A 14763-nucleotide genomic window follows, 5' to 3' on the forward strand; every position below is an offset into this window, starting at 1 on the left:
GCGACCTTGGAAAGGTCAAAAATGAAGGTGAAATGTCTGAAAAACGATCTGGTGTACTTTTTCTGAAATGACGTGGTTTTCTGGGTAACACAAATGTGCATAATGCTTAAACAAAGTCAATGAATTGTAAAAGTGTAAATCACTTTAACTAGCTTGACCTTGAGGTCAATTTTCCTTTAGGGTGCTTGATTATCGGATACCTTACGTCCGCTTCTCCCGTAGTAGAAATGGATTTCCATTTATCCTTGATATGACCTTGATATTCGGATCCATAGACTAAAATGACTTACCCTGTATATATATATATATATATATATATATATACATTTTAGTTGCAGGTGATATATATAAATAAATAGTTTCAAATACTGCTAGTGCGTAACAGTATTTAGCAGTTTCACAAACTTTATTTATGTGACGTGAATTAATTTTACGATATTAATACTTGAATTACATGTCTTTGCGTGAATATTGTGCGTATATGTGTGGAACAGAAACGCTACATAATATATAACTATATTTAAATTGATTTTAATAAAATACTTTTAACATTCGATATTCAATAATTTCCTAATTGGATCACGGAGAAATTTGTTAACTCACCAGTCCCACACTAACGATCTCATTATATTTTAACTGCTTTTTGCATATAATCATAAAATAAAAATGGAATTAAAGGGCAAATTATCGAATATAGAATGTTCTCTTCATTCGAGCTGCTTCAGTTGCAACGGTAAGTACTTCACGATATAACATGTGTTATATTTGTCTATCAAATATGAGATTCTGACCTGTTTAATTGTTTTATGTGCTTGTGTGCCTTACGAGATTATCTGAAATGAAAACGTACTCTTGATGAATATTTCAATCGATCTATATGCTGTTATTAATCTCTTATTATCTGATTTATTCTATTATGCGGAATATGCAATATATATTCTGACAATTATACAATATACACACTAATTATGCAATATAACAGGCTTTAGAGGTCGGTTCGTCGGCCGTAGTTTCTTTTTTTTTTCTTAATAATTGAAAACGCGGTATTTTATTTTGAGATTATACCAAAAAAGTTAACAATGTGTTAGCATTTTCTAATTTTTATTTCTTTTTTTACTTTACAAAGCATAACACAGAACGTGTAATTTCACTTAAAATTTGAAACGTTAGAAAGGTTTTGGCTCGAATCTTGGACGTGAAACTACACACGTACGGGATACTTTGTAGTGCAGAGAAAGAAATCTTGATAATAGCAATTATATCCGTGCCGCGGGACTTGGTCTAATTGTATCGTCAGTGACGATCGGAAGAATTGATCTCGGGATTCGTGAAAATCCAGGCTCGCGTGAACGTCGTGCGTGCCGCTTTTCGGTCGCAGGAGTGGCCGCCGGCGGCGTTTAACAAGCTCGCGCGATCTTTAACGACGTAGCATAGTATAACAATGGCATATTATATTATTTTCCGCGAAAAATTATTCCCGTGTCGGTCGCGTATCGACTAGTTTGCCGTGCCTCTCGACGAGGTGATCGACGCGAGCACGGGACGATAACTGCCGCAATGTTCGTGCCTCCTCCGATGTCACGAAATCTCATGTCCAGCGGCAATTAAACGTGATTTATGCGAAAATAACGGAAATACAGAGTGTTTCAACATTAGCGAGGTCTATTTCGGAGACGCGGAATCGCGACATGAAAATTAGCGAAAGATTTTGTGCAAACTTGCGGCCGATTTTTCGCTTAGTCTGCGAGCTTGGTCGCGACCATTTTGCCCCCTCACTTGCCACTTATCATTATGAAATGTACTCAAGCTGGCCCATCGTGTGCTTAAATACAAGTTTGCAAATGCATCGTTATGGAATATTTTATCTCCTCGCAGATTCTACGTGTTTGCACTCGTAAATTTGCTGACATCCTTGTTTCATGCGCCTTCCGAGCATTTCGCATACAATGTGGTCTTGAAAGTGGTTTCCACTAATAATTGAAATACTCTGTATATTACGTGAGAATAACGAAGTAGGATTGTTACAGTGTGTTTTGCAAAGTTTCGATGTAAACGTGGAATCTAGAATGGCATTGTGGTATGATGTAACATTTAGAAGTGTGTGTAGTTCTCGCGAAGAGGTTTTCTCTTTCGTGCAATTTGCGCTGATAAAAGCAATGATTCGTCTACTTTTACACGTGACTCTCAGTTAAAACATCTGCTCGACGTTTCTCTTCGTGAACGTCGTAGAAAACGCTCCTCCCCACTCCGAAAAAAAAACCTCAATATCAGTTAAATTGATCGCTTTTCCCATCGTCTCGACAGCTTCCTCAAATTCATCGTTTTCGTAATCTCTAAATCTCTCGGTGATATAGTCAGATTGACAGACTATTAAAAAAAAAAAAAAACGAAGACGGGGGAAACAACAACAAAAAAAAACGAAAGGTGTCAATGAAAGGAGGTACTAAAAAAAAAAACGTGGAAACGAAGGTTGACACGAGTAAACGAGTTAACGAGCCCCGGATGAAACCGTCATCCGCAAAGTGCCTGCCATTTTTCGTTCTCGAGAGGGACCCCTCTACATATTTACACACTATCCGCGAACATCGGCGCGTACATTCGCACACTCACACACACACACATATATACACACACATCCATCTATCCACATATGTGCGCGCGCGAGAAAGAGCGATTCCACGCGACGAGAGAGAGTGAGTCATTCCCTCCTCGGAGAGATAGCTTTCAGAGGACGCGTCGGGCATTCCTGCCTTTCAGGAGCTTTCAAGATGACCATGATCCGTGACACCAGTCGGGTAGCATCTGCTTCCTCATCCGCCTTCTTCGCCCCGAGGTCTCTCACCCTATTTCGATCTGTTCCTCTTCCTTCGCTTGCCCTCTTACTCCCTCTCCTTCTGTTCCTGATGCTAAGGCCACACCGTCCCTCGCCGCGCCACTGACTTCTAGTCCTCTTAAACCACTATAAACCGCCTTCGACACTGAACCGAAAGCAAGCACTCGTGCACGGACGGACGAGTACGCGCAAGCACCTTAACCCGACTATCAAGAGCCACCTTCGAGCCGAGCGAATGGCCGGGCTCTCCGCGCGTCGGATTTAACGCCCGCACCGAAAATTGGCCGCGATCTTACGAATCGATTTAAATTATTGTTCGACGTCCGCGGCCGTGCTCGAGAGTGCACTCCCGGCGCGAGCGATTTCTCGAGATCGCCGGCGATATTTCAATGCGCGACGAGTAATAGCGAGACGCTCGCGCTTAGATCGTTATCGAACAATTATCGCCGCGACATAAGCGCGTCGTTTGCAATGGGCACCGCAGGTCGCGACAATATGCAGGTTGATCCTCTTTGCTCGCTGAATTCGCAACTTGAATTTGTGCGACGGAAACACGCCGCGTCGACTCGATCAGTTCTTGAGCGCGCGCGCTAGAGAGAAAGAAAGAGGGAGAGAGAGAGAGAAATTACCTTATTAACTGTTGTTTGAACGATTTATTTTTACAGTCGCAAAAGAATGAAAGCTAAACTAAATATTTAGCCAATACCTTCGACAAATAGAAATTAAATTGGTTCGGGGTAAGCTCGATCTGTTGAATAAACGGAGAAAGGGCAGTCTGCGGAGAGCCTTTGTTTTATTAGTATGAAAACGAAACGTACAGATCCCCGGGCCGCGAGATTAACTATCTCGCGCTATTTACGACATAATTATTCCAGGCTCAATACGCGGGCAAATAAGTGATTTGTTGGCGCATTTATGCACCTTGGCGTTTTATCGAAATATTACGCGTGCATCGGTGCACGCCAGACACTGCCGCTGCATTTGACCTTTTGTATCGCGCAGTAGAAACGTACGCACATCGTATTCCGGCGCAGAAGTTTCGAGTAATATGCAAATATTACGGCGCGGCTAATTACATGGGTATCGTAACAGTTTCAGCGGGCCGCCCAATTTACGTTGGTCGTTATTTTACAACTGTAATTTAAACCATTTATTTTTGCGTCGCGTTCGTGTGTGCCACTTCGCGCGATAAATAATCAAGTGCTATCTCGTCCTTCCTCGCGTTCAGCGTGCGCGCGTTCTCTTTTATTTTTACTCCTACCCGCCGCTCGCCCCTTAATTTGCGTCGAGTACACACGTAATTAGTAAATCATTATTGGCGTCTCTTTCGCGTCCGGCAATATGTAATAGTCGTATGTATTCCCTTAGATATAGAAATAGGTTAGTTGCTCTATCGCGATATCCCCTGGAGGTACACGTTCTCCGCATTACGTAAGCACAGCCAATTATCAGTAAGCGCAATTTCACATTAATAGTAATTATTTGTCTATTAAATCCGCTTCTCCGTGTTCGCGAATGTGTCTCAGAGTTCTGTCCGAACAAGCATGCACACGCGCGATTCGTATTCATTTTTATTTTGGTTTTACTGCACCGATACCCAATCTCGTAAATAACAAATTGATCGGACGTGCGCGCGCGCGCGCACATACACACACACACACATGCCGCACGCGTAACCTGCGCCTGACGCCACCCCGTTCTCCATCTCATTACTCGGCAAGAAAATATTTGTTGGCAAGGCTTCCGGAGGGTCCTGGTAAACATTTATCGACGCTGTCGGCCACTTCGCTCTCGCATCTCGTTCTATTTCGCGGGGTTGGAGGGCAGGAGGGTCGAATGCACGACGGGGTGCCAAAGAGCACGCGTGTGTGTCTAGCCGGGCATCCCTTTCACCTCCTCCGCCCACTCTGGCGACGTGCATTATTCGAGTATGCGCCCCCCTTAGATATAGAAACAGACATCCCTTTCTGCCGTAGTATCCCTTCAGTGGTGGTGATGGTGGCGGCGGCGGCGGCGGCGGCGGCGGCGGCGGCGGCGGCAGCGGCGGTGGTGGTGGTGATGGTGGTGGTGGTGGTACTGGTGGTGCACGAGTGGAGTCCCTGCGCCCTCCGCTTTTCCTCCGCCACCTCCATCTCTACCTCCACCTCCACCGCCACCTCCTCGGGAGGCTTTGCAGGCTGCGCGTCCGTCGCGGCGCCGTTTGCTCGTCTTTTCCGTCAGTGTGCCGTCCGCCGTCGGTCGAGAACCACGTGTTCCAGTGGCGTGTCATGGTGCGTCGCGAGGAGTGGTTGTCGCGTATCTTATCGTGTCGCTTGCAAACGATCGAGCGATAATCGGAAGGGGACAGGGCAAGCAGAATTGTGCGGCGCGCAAAATCGCGACGCGCCGCGAAATTCTTTCACGAGGACGTCGCGGATGACAGTCGCGGGACTCCGTCGATTCTGACGCGCGCGACTCGCACATGTCAAACTTCGTCCGCGAGGTTGCGAATGTAAATAGGAGCGATTGGATGCCGGGTGAAATGCCGTGATAATCGGGGGGGGGGAGTTCGACTTTTTCGTTGGTTTCACACCATCGGAAACACGTCGCGGGATCTCGTCTCCAGCGTCAGTGGTGCAGCGTGTGTAATGTGCCCGTAACTCTTTGACGGTTTCACCCGGACGCGAGCGACGTGATGGCGAATCTCGAAGACATGAATAAAAATCAGCGGAAAATCCCTTGACTCGCCGCCCTCCGCCCCGTGGACAATCTCCGATCGATAAAAAGGAAGAGAGAGAGAGAAAAAAATCTACGATGACTGCGTGATCGAATTCATCGGTTCCCCTCAATCTTCCCCTCCTCCTCTCATCCCCGGAATCGATTCCAGGTGGTTCGCGACCATTGCTGTCCCAACGTGATTGCAGGCCTTCGCGTCCCCTTCGGTCGTTACTTGGACCGATTCCAGGAAAACCCGAAATCTGTGGTGGCCCGGCGTGATTGAACATCTCCGCGGTCCTTTGCTTTTTACACATATTGCGATAGCTTGCCATCGGCAAACTCGTGAGCCGGTACGGTAAACCGGCATTTCCACGTGAACCACCCACCCCCGATGTCTTTAATCTCGTCTAGTCTCGCGGATGCTAACGCTCTCATTAATCAAGTTCATAAACCGTCGAGGATATCAGCCCTTATCCGATGCATCTCACGCACTCCTAACAGTGATTGTACACGGGACTGTGGCGAGATTCCGTCGATCTTGCAATTAGCTGGATAAGCGAACCGTTTACAAGCCCTCATCGTGAAGAGACAATCGTGCGTCGCGTCCAGCTGAAGCTTTGCCGCAAATGTGATAATATTTACACACAGCCGACAAACCCTTGCGGCGCAATTTCGCCTCGATAAAAGTTGGAGGCACCACACACTCGTATCAACCGCTCGGCCGCGAATCTACGACGACGTGCGGAATCCTCGGCGGGTCCGAAAGAATCGAACGCCTCGGGCGAGTCCCAGGCACTGGAGAACGTTCTCCAGCACAGTTTCTCTTTCTCTCTTTCTCCATTTCCCCGTTCTTTCGACTACGGAGCGGAGAGCCGTCCCTCGAATCGCGCACCATGGTCACCAGGGACTGTAGCTACCACCATGGTGAACGTTGCGGGTTATCGGCGAGGGTGGCGCTTGGATAGACCGGAAGTGCGGGAGACTTTTTCACCGCCTCGGAGATTACCGTGCTCGCACCGCGCTTTAATAACGGACGAACGGTGGTGAAAGGACTAGGGGGCGAGCGGGGGAAGGAAGGACAGAGGAAAGGAAAGAAGAAAAAGTATACAGAGCGCGAGGGGTGGTGTGGTGCGCGCGGCGGGAGAATGCGCGGTGCCGCGGGTGCTTTAATTAGTGTTTAATTAGAGACGAAAAACAGGGCTCGTCCGTGGGTACTGAAACGCTTATTGCCAGTAGACTGGCGGACGTTGCAGCCGGTGGAGATTCATAGCGAGCGTGCGACGGGGAATGACGCGGTCACGGGAGCGACGGCACGACGGGTGGCACCTTAGGTGACTCGCGAAAAAGGAACGCAACGGTGAACGCATCTTTTGCGACCTTCGCGAGAGAAGCGCGCCACTTGCTCGATATCGCGAATCACGTTGGTGATAATCGCGGTGAAGCGAGCGCAGATCGCTTCTTATGCTTCGAAGTTGGACGCGAGAGGGTCGGGGCCGGCCCAGCTGACAATCGTGGCGTAACAGCTCGCGAGTGAACTCAGCGGTATCGGTGAAACGATGACTTAACCGTGCCTCTCGCAGACGAGCCTGTAGATCGGTCGTGCAGGAGGAGGAGGAGAGAACGAGGAGAGAGAAAGATAGAGAGAAACGTTGGGCAGAGAAAAGTGGTGTCTCCGCGGCACACGTGTCGCGCGTAATTTTTCGTGACGAGGATTTGCGCGGAATAACGAGAGAACATGTGGAGTGTAGTGTTGTTGCTCGGACTAACGAAGACTGCCTCGTATGTCGCTGGGAGCGGTACCACCGTCGACGAGAAATCGGGTATGTTGGTGTTTTGCCTCCTCTTGCACTCCGCTGAGATGCAGTTTGCTGTGTTCGAGCGACAAGATCACGGTTGCGCGCATTCGTTGTTGTTGCTAGAATTTTCCCTCGTATTTTCCCGTCCACTCGTCGGACCTTTTACTCGTCCGTCCCGCGTAGCGATGTATCCGATAACTGTACGAATTTTCGGCTCGTATGTATGTATGCGTGTGAGTGAGTGGGTGGATGTGTACGCATGTGTATATATGACGGAAGCGTAATATAAATTATCGTCGTAACAAATTGCACCAATTTCGTCGATGTCGATCAATTCGCATTTGACCCCTCGTCGATATGTTTCGACAGCGCGCGTGGAATCATTCGCGACTGCGATTTCACAAAAATAATTCCCCGTTTCATTCGAGCGCTCTTAATATTAGCCGAACGTCACCGGCTGAAATTTCAATACTTTTGATCACCTATGAAATAATATTTAGAAACAAATCTCTAGGAGAGCGAGACCGTTCCGTAGATGAATTACGTACTACAGCGTGCGCGCAGCGAGAACACCGTCGATCCGTTTTATATATTTTCATGAGCTATCTCCGCATATTTCTACAAAGTTTATGTAAACCGAAATTACTTTTTGCCTATTTCCCATGCCGTGTATTCGTCCTATTCTGCGGAATATCAGATAGAGCTGAACTTTATACCGGTACATCGACAGACTTCAATTTGATTTTCGTCTGGCTCTCATGATAGAACGTCGCAACGAGAACCAGAGGCGAAATATATTTTTCCCAGGACCAATCAATGAAAAACAAGCGGACGATCGCTTTCCGCCACCGATGATGCCTATTCGCGTTTTTTTTTCTTCCTCTTTTTTTCGAACGCGATATCGTTAAAACTCTGTCTAGCAGGGGAGGGAGAGGGATCCAATCTTCCTTCCGTTTCACATATAAAGAGATTGCTTAATTTATACGCGCGCGCGTACAGCTGTATCGACGTTGTCGTGGAATTGGGATCGGCGGCAGTTTTGGCGCAATTATTATAGATGATTACTACACGCGCGATTTGGAAATCCGAACGATGTGCAAACGTTGACGGTTACAAACAGTCTTTCGCAGTAACGTTTGCTTTTGGCAGTTTCGTAGCTGTGCGAATCAGCGCGGCGAAATAGCCCGGTTTAATTTTTACTTCGCCCGGGGGGAATTAATTGAGTGTGCGTACCGTCGAAATCATAAAACAACATTGTAAGCAACGTCAAAATTATCGAATTGGTTGTACGGCGCCGCGATAAAATTCGCGATTTTTTGGTCGGCGTGACCGATATTTCCGCAAATCCCCGCCGTGAATGATTGCAGGCGGAATAAGAAGTTACTGTGGGATATCCGCGATTCTCCGGCCGCGGAGTTCAGTGGGATTATCATTTAGTTTCATACGAAATACTGCGAAAACATATCGCAGAAACTAGGTCTTCACAACTCGTTGCGCCGTTTCTTTGAACGTCTCCTCTCGTCACGTCGACCGATGTCGACCGTCCAATTGTTTTTACGAGACCTCTAAGCAGTTGGCCGCGCTTGTGTTCGGACGACATAAGTAACGCGCGGCGGGAACCTCTGACCTTATTATTATATATCGCCCAACTTGCCTTGGACGGACACAATTGCAGGCGCTCCTTGGCGCGGCGAAAAGGAAAAGGAAATGTTAAATGCCGAGCGCAAGCTCACGTGATATATAGGTGGAAGACCGGGTCTAGGTGGCCCCGGGGGTATGTTGCTCATGTGCTTTTTCTTAGTATTTATCTTGGAAGAAACAGCGGAAACGAAATCGCAAAATGATATTTTAGAACGTAGATACTTTGCCCCGCGTTCCATTAAAAACGGAATAATATTACAGTTAAAAAGTAGAAAAAAACTGATTCAGTGGTAATAAAGTAAATTTTCAAGTTTCTCGAAATTTTGTATTAATATTCTATCTCGTGAGTGAATAAATCTAAGCGACGTGTTCCACTTGCTAGAATGAGATTTCTTGTGTATGACTCGATTTCGAGTAATAAAAGCAATTTTCATTCACAAAATGACTGAAATCGAGCATATGGGCGAACGAGGTAAAGTTGACCCATAATTAAAGGCCGGCAGGAAGATTGTGGAAACTTCTCGCGGGGATCTCGAATTTACTAATCAGGATATATATTTTATATGCGGTCTTCTTCCCTTGCCCTTCAGGGTAAGATGGTCACGTTGCTGTATATTTATGCATTTTGGTTATTACGAAATAAAATATACGGTTAAAAGGATTGTGGCGGGCGTTAACACGTAGAAAAAGGCTGTCTCTATCATGTTTGTGCAGTCAGCCACAACAATTAGTTGTCTGAGAAGTTGTAACTTTGAAATTCTGAAATATATGGAACATCTCTCCTATTGCGCGGAACCCCTCTTCTCAAATCTCGTAATTAAATCAAGATTTCACGCGGCTGATATTTTTGACTATGCAACCCACGTCCCTCCGTAAAGAATCGAAAAAAATCAGTCGTAATTGTACGAGATAGACTTACATCAGCGGTATACTCCGTGTAATGGGATAAAGTCCCACGTTGAAGGTGGATTTACACTGACAGTTCTCCGATAACACCTCGCGTTATTTAAAGAACAAGCCTCGGGCGCCCTTTGGCGTTGCTCGGCCGGGTCTATTGATTTAATCATACATCTCCTCCCCAAGTAGCCCAATGACATTCGTTCGTTTAACTGCTGGAAACTCTGTCGGCGTTGTCACGACGTTGTCGCTACAAACTAGTTCAAACTATCTCAAAGTCATTGCATACAACGCAACGCTTCAACTGCATTTTTCATGATTACCATTTATACCTGGCGCCATCCGGCGTGTAGGACTTTGAGCGCGTGAGCTCGTAATCAGGTTTCGCGAATATGTAAGATTTCTCTTTGATTTTTAACGATATTGATTTTGCCGCCTTCGATACGTAGCGACGACGTCGGTGACTGGCGATGTCGTTAATCGACTCGAGGCTCCCCGTGCGTCGGCGCGAAAAGTGGGCTAAGTCTCGCTTAAATTTCGCAGTTCGGCCGGCTGCTGCTTCGCCAGGCTCATGAATTTGCGTTATCATCGCAATATCGGTCCGGCGACGGGGAATCGGGCGAGAATGAATTTTCCATCGGACGGAATGTATTTCCAATTTAAGGAAAAATAATATTTTGCTCGCGACGCGACGGGGCGAAGCGAGCGAGACTGGGAGGGGGTTAAGGGGACGAAGGAATTTTTTAATAACGGCCCGGCAATTGAAATCTTCTTATCTCTCTTCTACCTGGTGTCCCTTCCGCGCGCTCCCTCCTACTCGGCGAGAGACAGACGCTAACGCGATTCACACCTCGGGCATTTACTCTGGCCAATTGTCTCTCACGTAGTTCCTGATACTAAACAAGTTCACCGAGCACCGCCAGGAATTCGATTAAGGCGCTGCGATTCAGGCGCAAAGATATTCTATCCCGTCAATCAGGCAGGAAGGTCTAGAGATTCCGTCCCGGTGATCACAAGAGATCGACGACACGACTCGCTCGCTTATCCGTATTTCCGATGGAAGCAGTAGGGGATTCGATTGGATTCTAGCTCGTACGCTCGTTGCTTCCGCATCGCCGATTGCCGCAACGCTCGCTCTCTTTCTCTCTCTCTCTCGTCTTTCGCGTCGGCAACGCGTGTTGTCGTGATAATACCTCTTTAGATTGTTCTCGCAGGGCTTTGAGAAGGGAGCAAATAGTCGATAGAGTACCTCGGTATCTTCCGTTGGTTCGTAGCCTAATGAATTCAGCTCCCCGCCTTTCCCTTGATCTCCTTTGCTTTTGTTCAAGTAATTGCATGTATAAAAAGGCACAGGTTATTGAGAGGTAGATTACGTCGTTAATAAGAGCGTTAATAATTCAACGTGCTGACGACACGCCACGCTCGCGCAACCGTATCGAATGATCCGCGCGTCTCCAAAGGATCCGAGTTCGCTTCGGATGGTGTCCATCCTCGTATCATCTTTCGGATCGCGTCGGTCTGTAATGCCTCGACTTATGACAGGAGCAGATCTCGTGTTCGAAGGACGCAGGGCTGGGACACGTGTACGGAGACAAGCCGAGCGGCGCACCGACACAGCCGGCGACACGTTGCACGCGAATATATTAAAGGGTAGCGCGCTGGTGTGCAAGGACGGTCGTCTGGTCCATACAGACTGGAACTTGGCCGCTATAATAGGCCAGGCTCCGCCACCAAGTTTGGGAACTTAAAGGGTCGGGCGACCAACTGGGACGGGGGGTCGGAGGCCGGACAAGTTCTCGGACACGTACTGCGATTCCGCAAGTACTTCAGCTACGTCGTTTCTGAATACGGAACGGTGAGAGGCGAGGCGAGACGAAGTGAAGTGAAGTAAGACGAGACGAAGCGCGACGCGGCGTGGTGCCGACACTTCTCAGGGAGCGAGCTCTCCTCCGGTCTTAGGGGGTTTAGGGCTCGGGAAGACGTCGCAGTCCCTTCAGGTTTTCATCCTCCCGTGTCGGTGCTGCAGATGGACGCTTTCAGCTCATTTATTAATCCGCGCCGTGTTCACAGCGAGATTAAATCGTCTTCTCTTGGCGCGCGTTAAAGATTAAGAGAGCGGGCCCGGGGAGTCGTCGGCTAAAGAGAGTTCTCAATATCACGAGGTCTCTCGGACGGGAGCGCGACGAGTGATATCTCCAGCGATACCCGGTATCAACGATAAAATCCGTCGGGTTTGCTAAACTTCGTAAACGCTCGCAATATCGCGATAAGTTGCCGACGATCGTGAATCTTTGAAATTCGCGCGGCGGATGCGAGGCGAATGTATTCTCTTTCAGCTGCGGGGATATAAATTAAAGGCTAGGGAACTGCTCGCGCAGAAACTATATAGGACGATAGAATTAAAGACGAAGACTATACATCGATCACCATCTTTCCCGCTTGCCTCGTAAACCACCGAGTGCTTTGCTTAAATGCAGAATCGTGCGATCCCCTTTTCGCACATTTTTACGCACCTATTTCCTTGCCGCGCTTATCGAGCGTCGTTGCGATTTTACGCAATTTTGACGCTCCCTGAAAATGCGAGCGGATAAGCTGCGCGTGTCGTAATAACAAAAACATGTTGGAAAATATTACAATTATCGACTGCGACATTGCGTGTGTAAGCGCGGGCGCCCTTTGTCGAGTGTCATTTGCACGCGCCAGAAATATCGTGGTGAAAACTCTGTCGGCATTGTTCAAAGCGCGCGAATCGCGCACTACTGTATTTCGGGAGAGTACGCCAGGAGAGAGAAAGGCGTGGAGAGAGAGAAAGAGGGGGAGGGGGAAAGAAGCAGAGAAAAATGGTAATAAATAAAAAATTCAACAAAGCCGTGTGCCGAAGCTATTAAGCGCCGCGATGTCTTGTAGTTAATTCAACAATGTAAGGAGCGTTACGACCGTACAGAGATTTTACGCGCGGACGAGGTCTGGGTAAAATCAATTTTACTTACTTCTTGTTGGAGGTAGCTTTACAGAAATGTCTGCCCGCCTCTGTAAGATTCATAGTTATGACATAGTCTCTTACCCGGGACGCCCTAGATTTTTCGCCATACCTTCACCGTGATTTCTGCACACTCGTGTGTGCTCTACCGAGGGGGATGATCGATAATTCTTACGGCGGAGTCGGCCGAACTTGCAACGCCAGCAAATGTCGCGACATATTTGCATTGTTAAGAGGTCGTCGACACGGGGGATGGGAATCGATATTAATTATCGACGCCACGGTCGACAACTCGAGCCTCTCTCTCTCTCTCTCTCTCTCTCTGCCCCCCTCTCCCGCCCGCGTGCTCACAGATGAAAATGGCGGAAATATGTATGTGGAGCGCGCCGAATGTGCCGCGCCATTCTCTCTCTCACTCTCTATTTGTCTGTCTCTCTATTTGCCACTCTCGATAATAAATATATCTGCAAAAGCTAACAATTACTAACAGTGCGGCATCGCGCGTGTCGAGTGTCATTCACGCGCGCTGTTTTTCGCTGGTTTTCGTTGTGCTTCGCTCAATATCGCGATGACGATCCCGTTGTCGCGTGGCAACGTGTGAATCGAAAGTAATTAATTAATACGACTTTTGGGTGAATCTCTTGCGTTTTTGTAAAACTGATCCCATCTATCGCGAGCGACAAGATCGGGAAACGTGTCATTGCCTGCTTAAGCGTAGCATAACAATCGGAATATGGTCGACAAATTGAGGTGAAAATAATTCAACACGAGGAGAAATCAAACAACCGACGCGCACAGCAACGTCTTTGTTTGTAAACATTAAATTACGCCGTCGGTGTGAATCTGAAACGCGAAGGGATCGAACGTGGTGTCGCGCGCGTGTGCGTCAGGTTCCAGTTAACCGTAAATATCTCAAGATGCCGGTAGCTGGTTTCGTGAGAAAACTCAGTTTGCAATATCGCGGCGCATACGGCGACGGGTAGAGCGCACGGACGGATAAAGAAGAGATTAAAGCGCGCTCGCGGACTCGCAGGTTGCTCCACTTCTTCCAAGTGCAAACAGAGTCGGGCTAGGTAGGCTAGGCAGAGGCTAGGTAGGCAAGGCAAACAGGCAGTCAGGCAGGCAAGCGCAAGCGAGGTAGTCGATAAATAGCAAATACGAGGGACACGAGAGCGCGTCTTTAAAAATAGAGAAAACGGATATACGCGATCAAAGAAAAGAGCGCGGGGTTCGCATGTGCCTGTCCGCCGCTCGTTGCGGCGTCCTCGCCTGACGTGCACACGACACGTAAGACCCGCGTACGTGTACACACGCGTGCGATACGGACTTCAGCACGTGCTGCCACTGCTGTTGGGTTACCTACCCACCTAGTAGAGGCGAGGCGAGACGAGACGAAGCCGGGCGAGCGCGGACGCGAGGGGTCGTATTATCGGCCGCACGCCGAGTTCTCTTTCTCCGAGGTGGTTTAACGAACCGATCCGCCGCAGTTTCCTTCCCGCAGTTTTCCCGACTTTCTTCTTTATCCCCTCTGCCTCCCTCGGCACTCTGACCGCGCGTCCCTATCCTCTTCCACTTCCGCTTCCCACCCTCTCGACAACCACGTAATGCACCCTTTTGTCGCGTGTCCTCCGCATCTCTGCCGCTGTGTATCCCGGGCTCCGCGTTTCACCCTCGCCTTCGCGCTCGCGCGTTCACCCCATTCCGGTAATCTCATTTCTTAATTTCCTCGTCGTGACACGTACGACGCCCGCGATATTTTTTCCAATTTCGCAGCGGAGCGACGAAGTGCCCGCACGGCCGATTGCGGCAAAGGAGAGCAAGAGAGAGAAAGAGAGAGAAAAGGAGTGAGAGAGAGAGAGAGAGAGAGAGAGAGAGAGAGAGAGAGAGAGAGAGAGAGAGAGAGAGAGAGAGAGAGAGAG

The 14763-nt window shown here is 48.3% G+C and overlaps 1 protein-coding gene across 8 annotated transcripts in view; it reads left to right on the forward strand.

The window, feature by feature from the left end:
- The window catches only part of LOC116850399 (nephrin-like), a 539959-nt gene that overhangs the window by 10153 nt on the left and 515043 nt on the right, over positions 1 to 14763 (forward strand). Inside the window, exon 1 of one of the 8 annotated variants that reach the window (XM_032828635.1) lies at positions 5019 to 7350. The exons of the other annotated variants lie outside the window; for them this stretch is intronic. Coding sequence (XP_032684526.1) covers positions 7266 to 7350 — 85 coding nt within the window. The 5' untranslated portion in view covers positions 5019 to 7265. Of the gene's footprint in view, positions 1 to 5018; positions 7351 to 14763 lie in introns of those variants that run through there. 8 annotated transcript variants of the gene reach the window in all.

Source organism: Odontomachus brunneus, unplaced genomic scaffold (assembly GCF_010583005.1).
Source record: "Odontomachus brunneus isolate Ranch 3 - 2012 unplaced genomic scaffold, Obru_v1 Obru_scaffold_144, whole genome shotgun sequence".
Lineage (NCBI taxonomy): Eukaryota > Metazoa > Arthropoda > Insecta > Hymenoptera > Formicidae > Odontomachus > Odontomachus brunneus.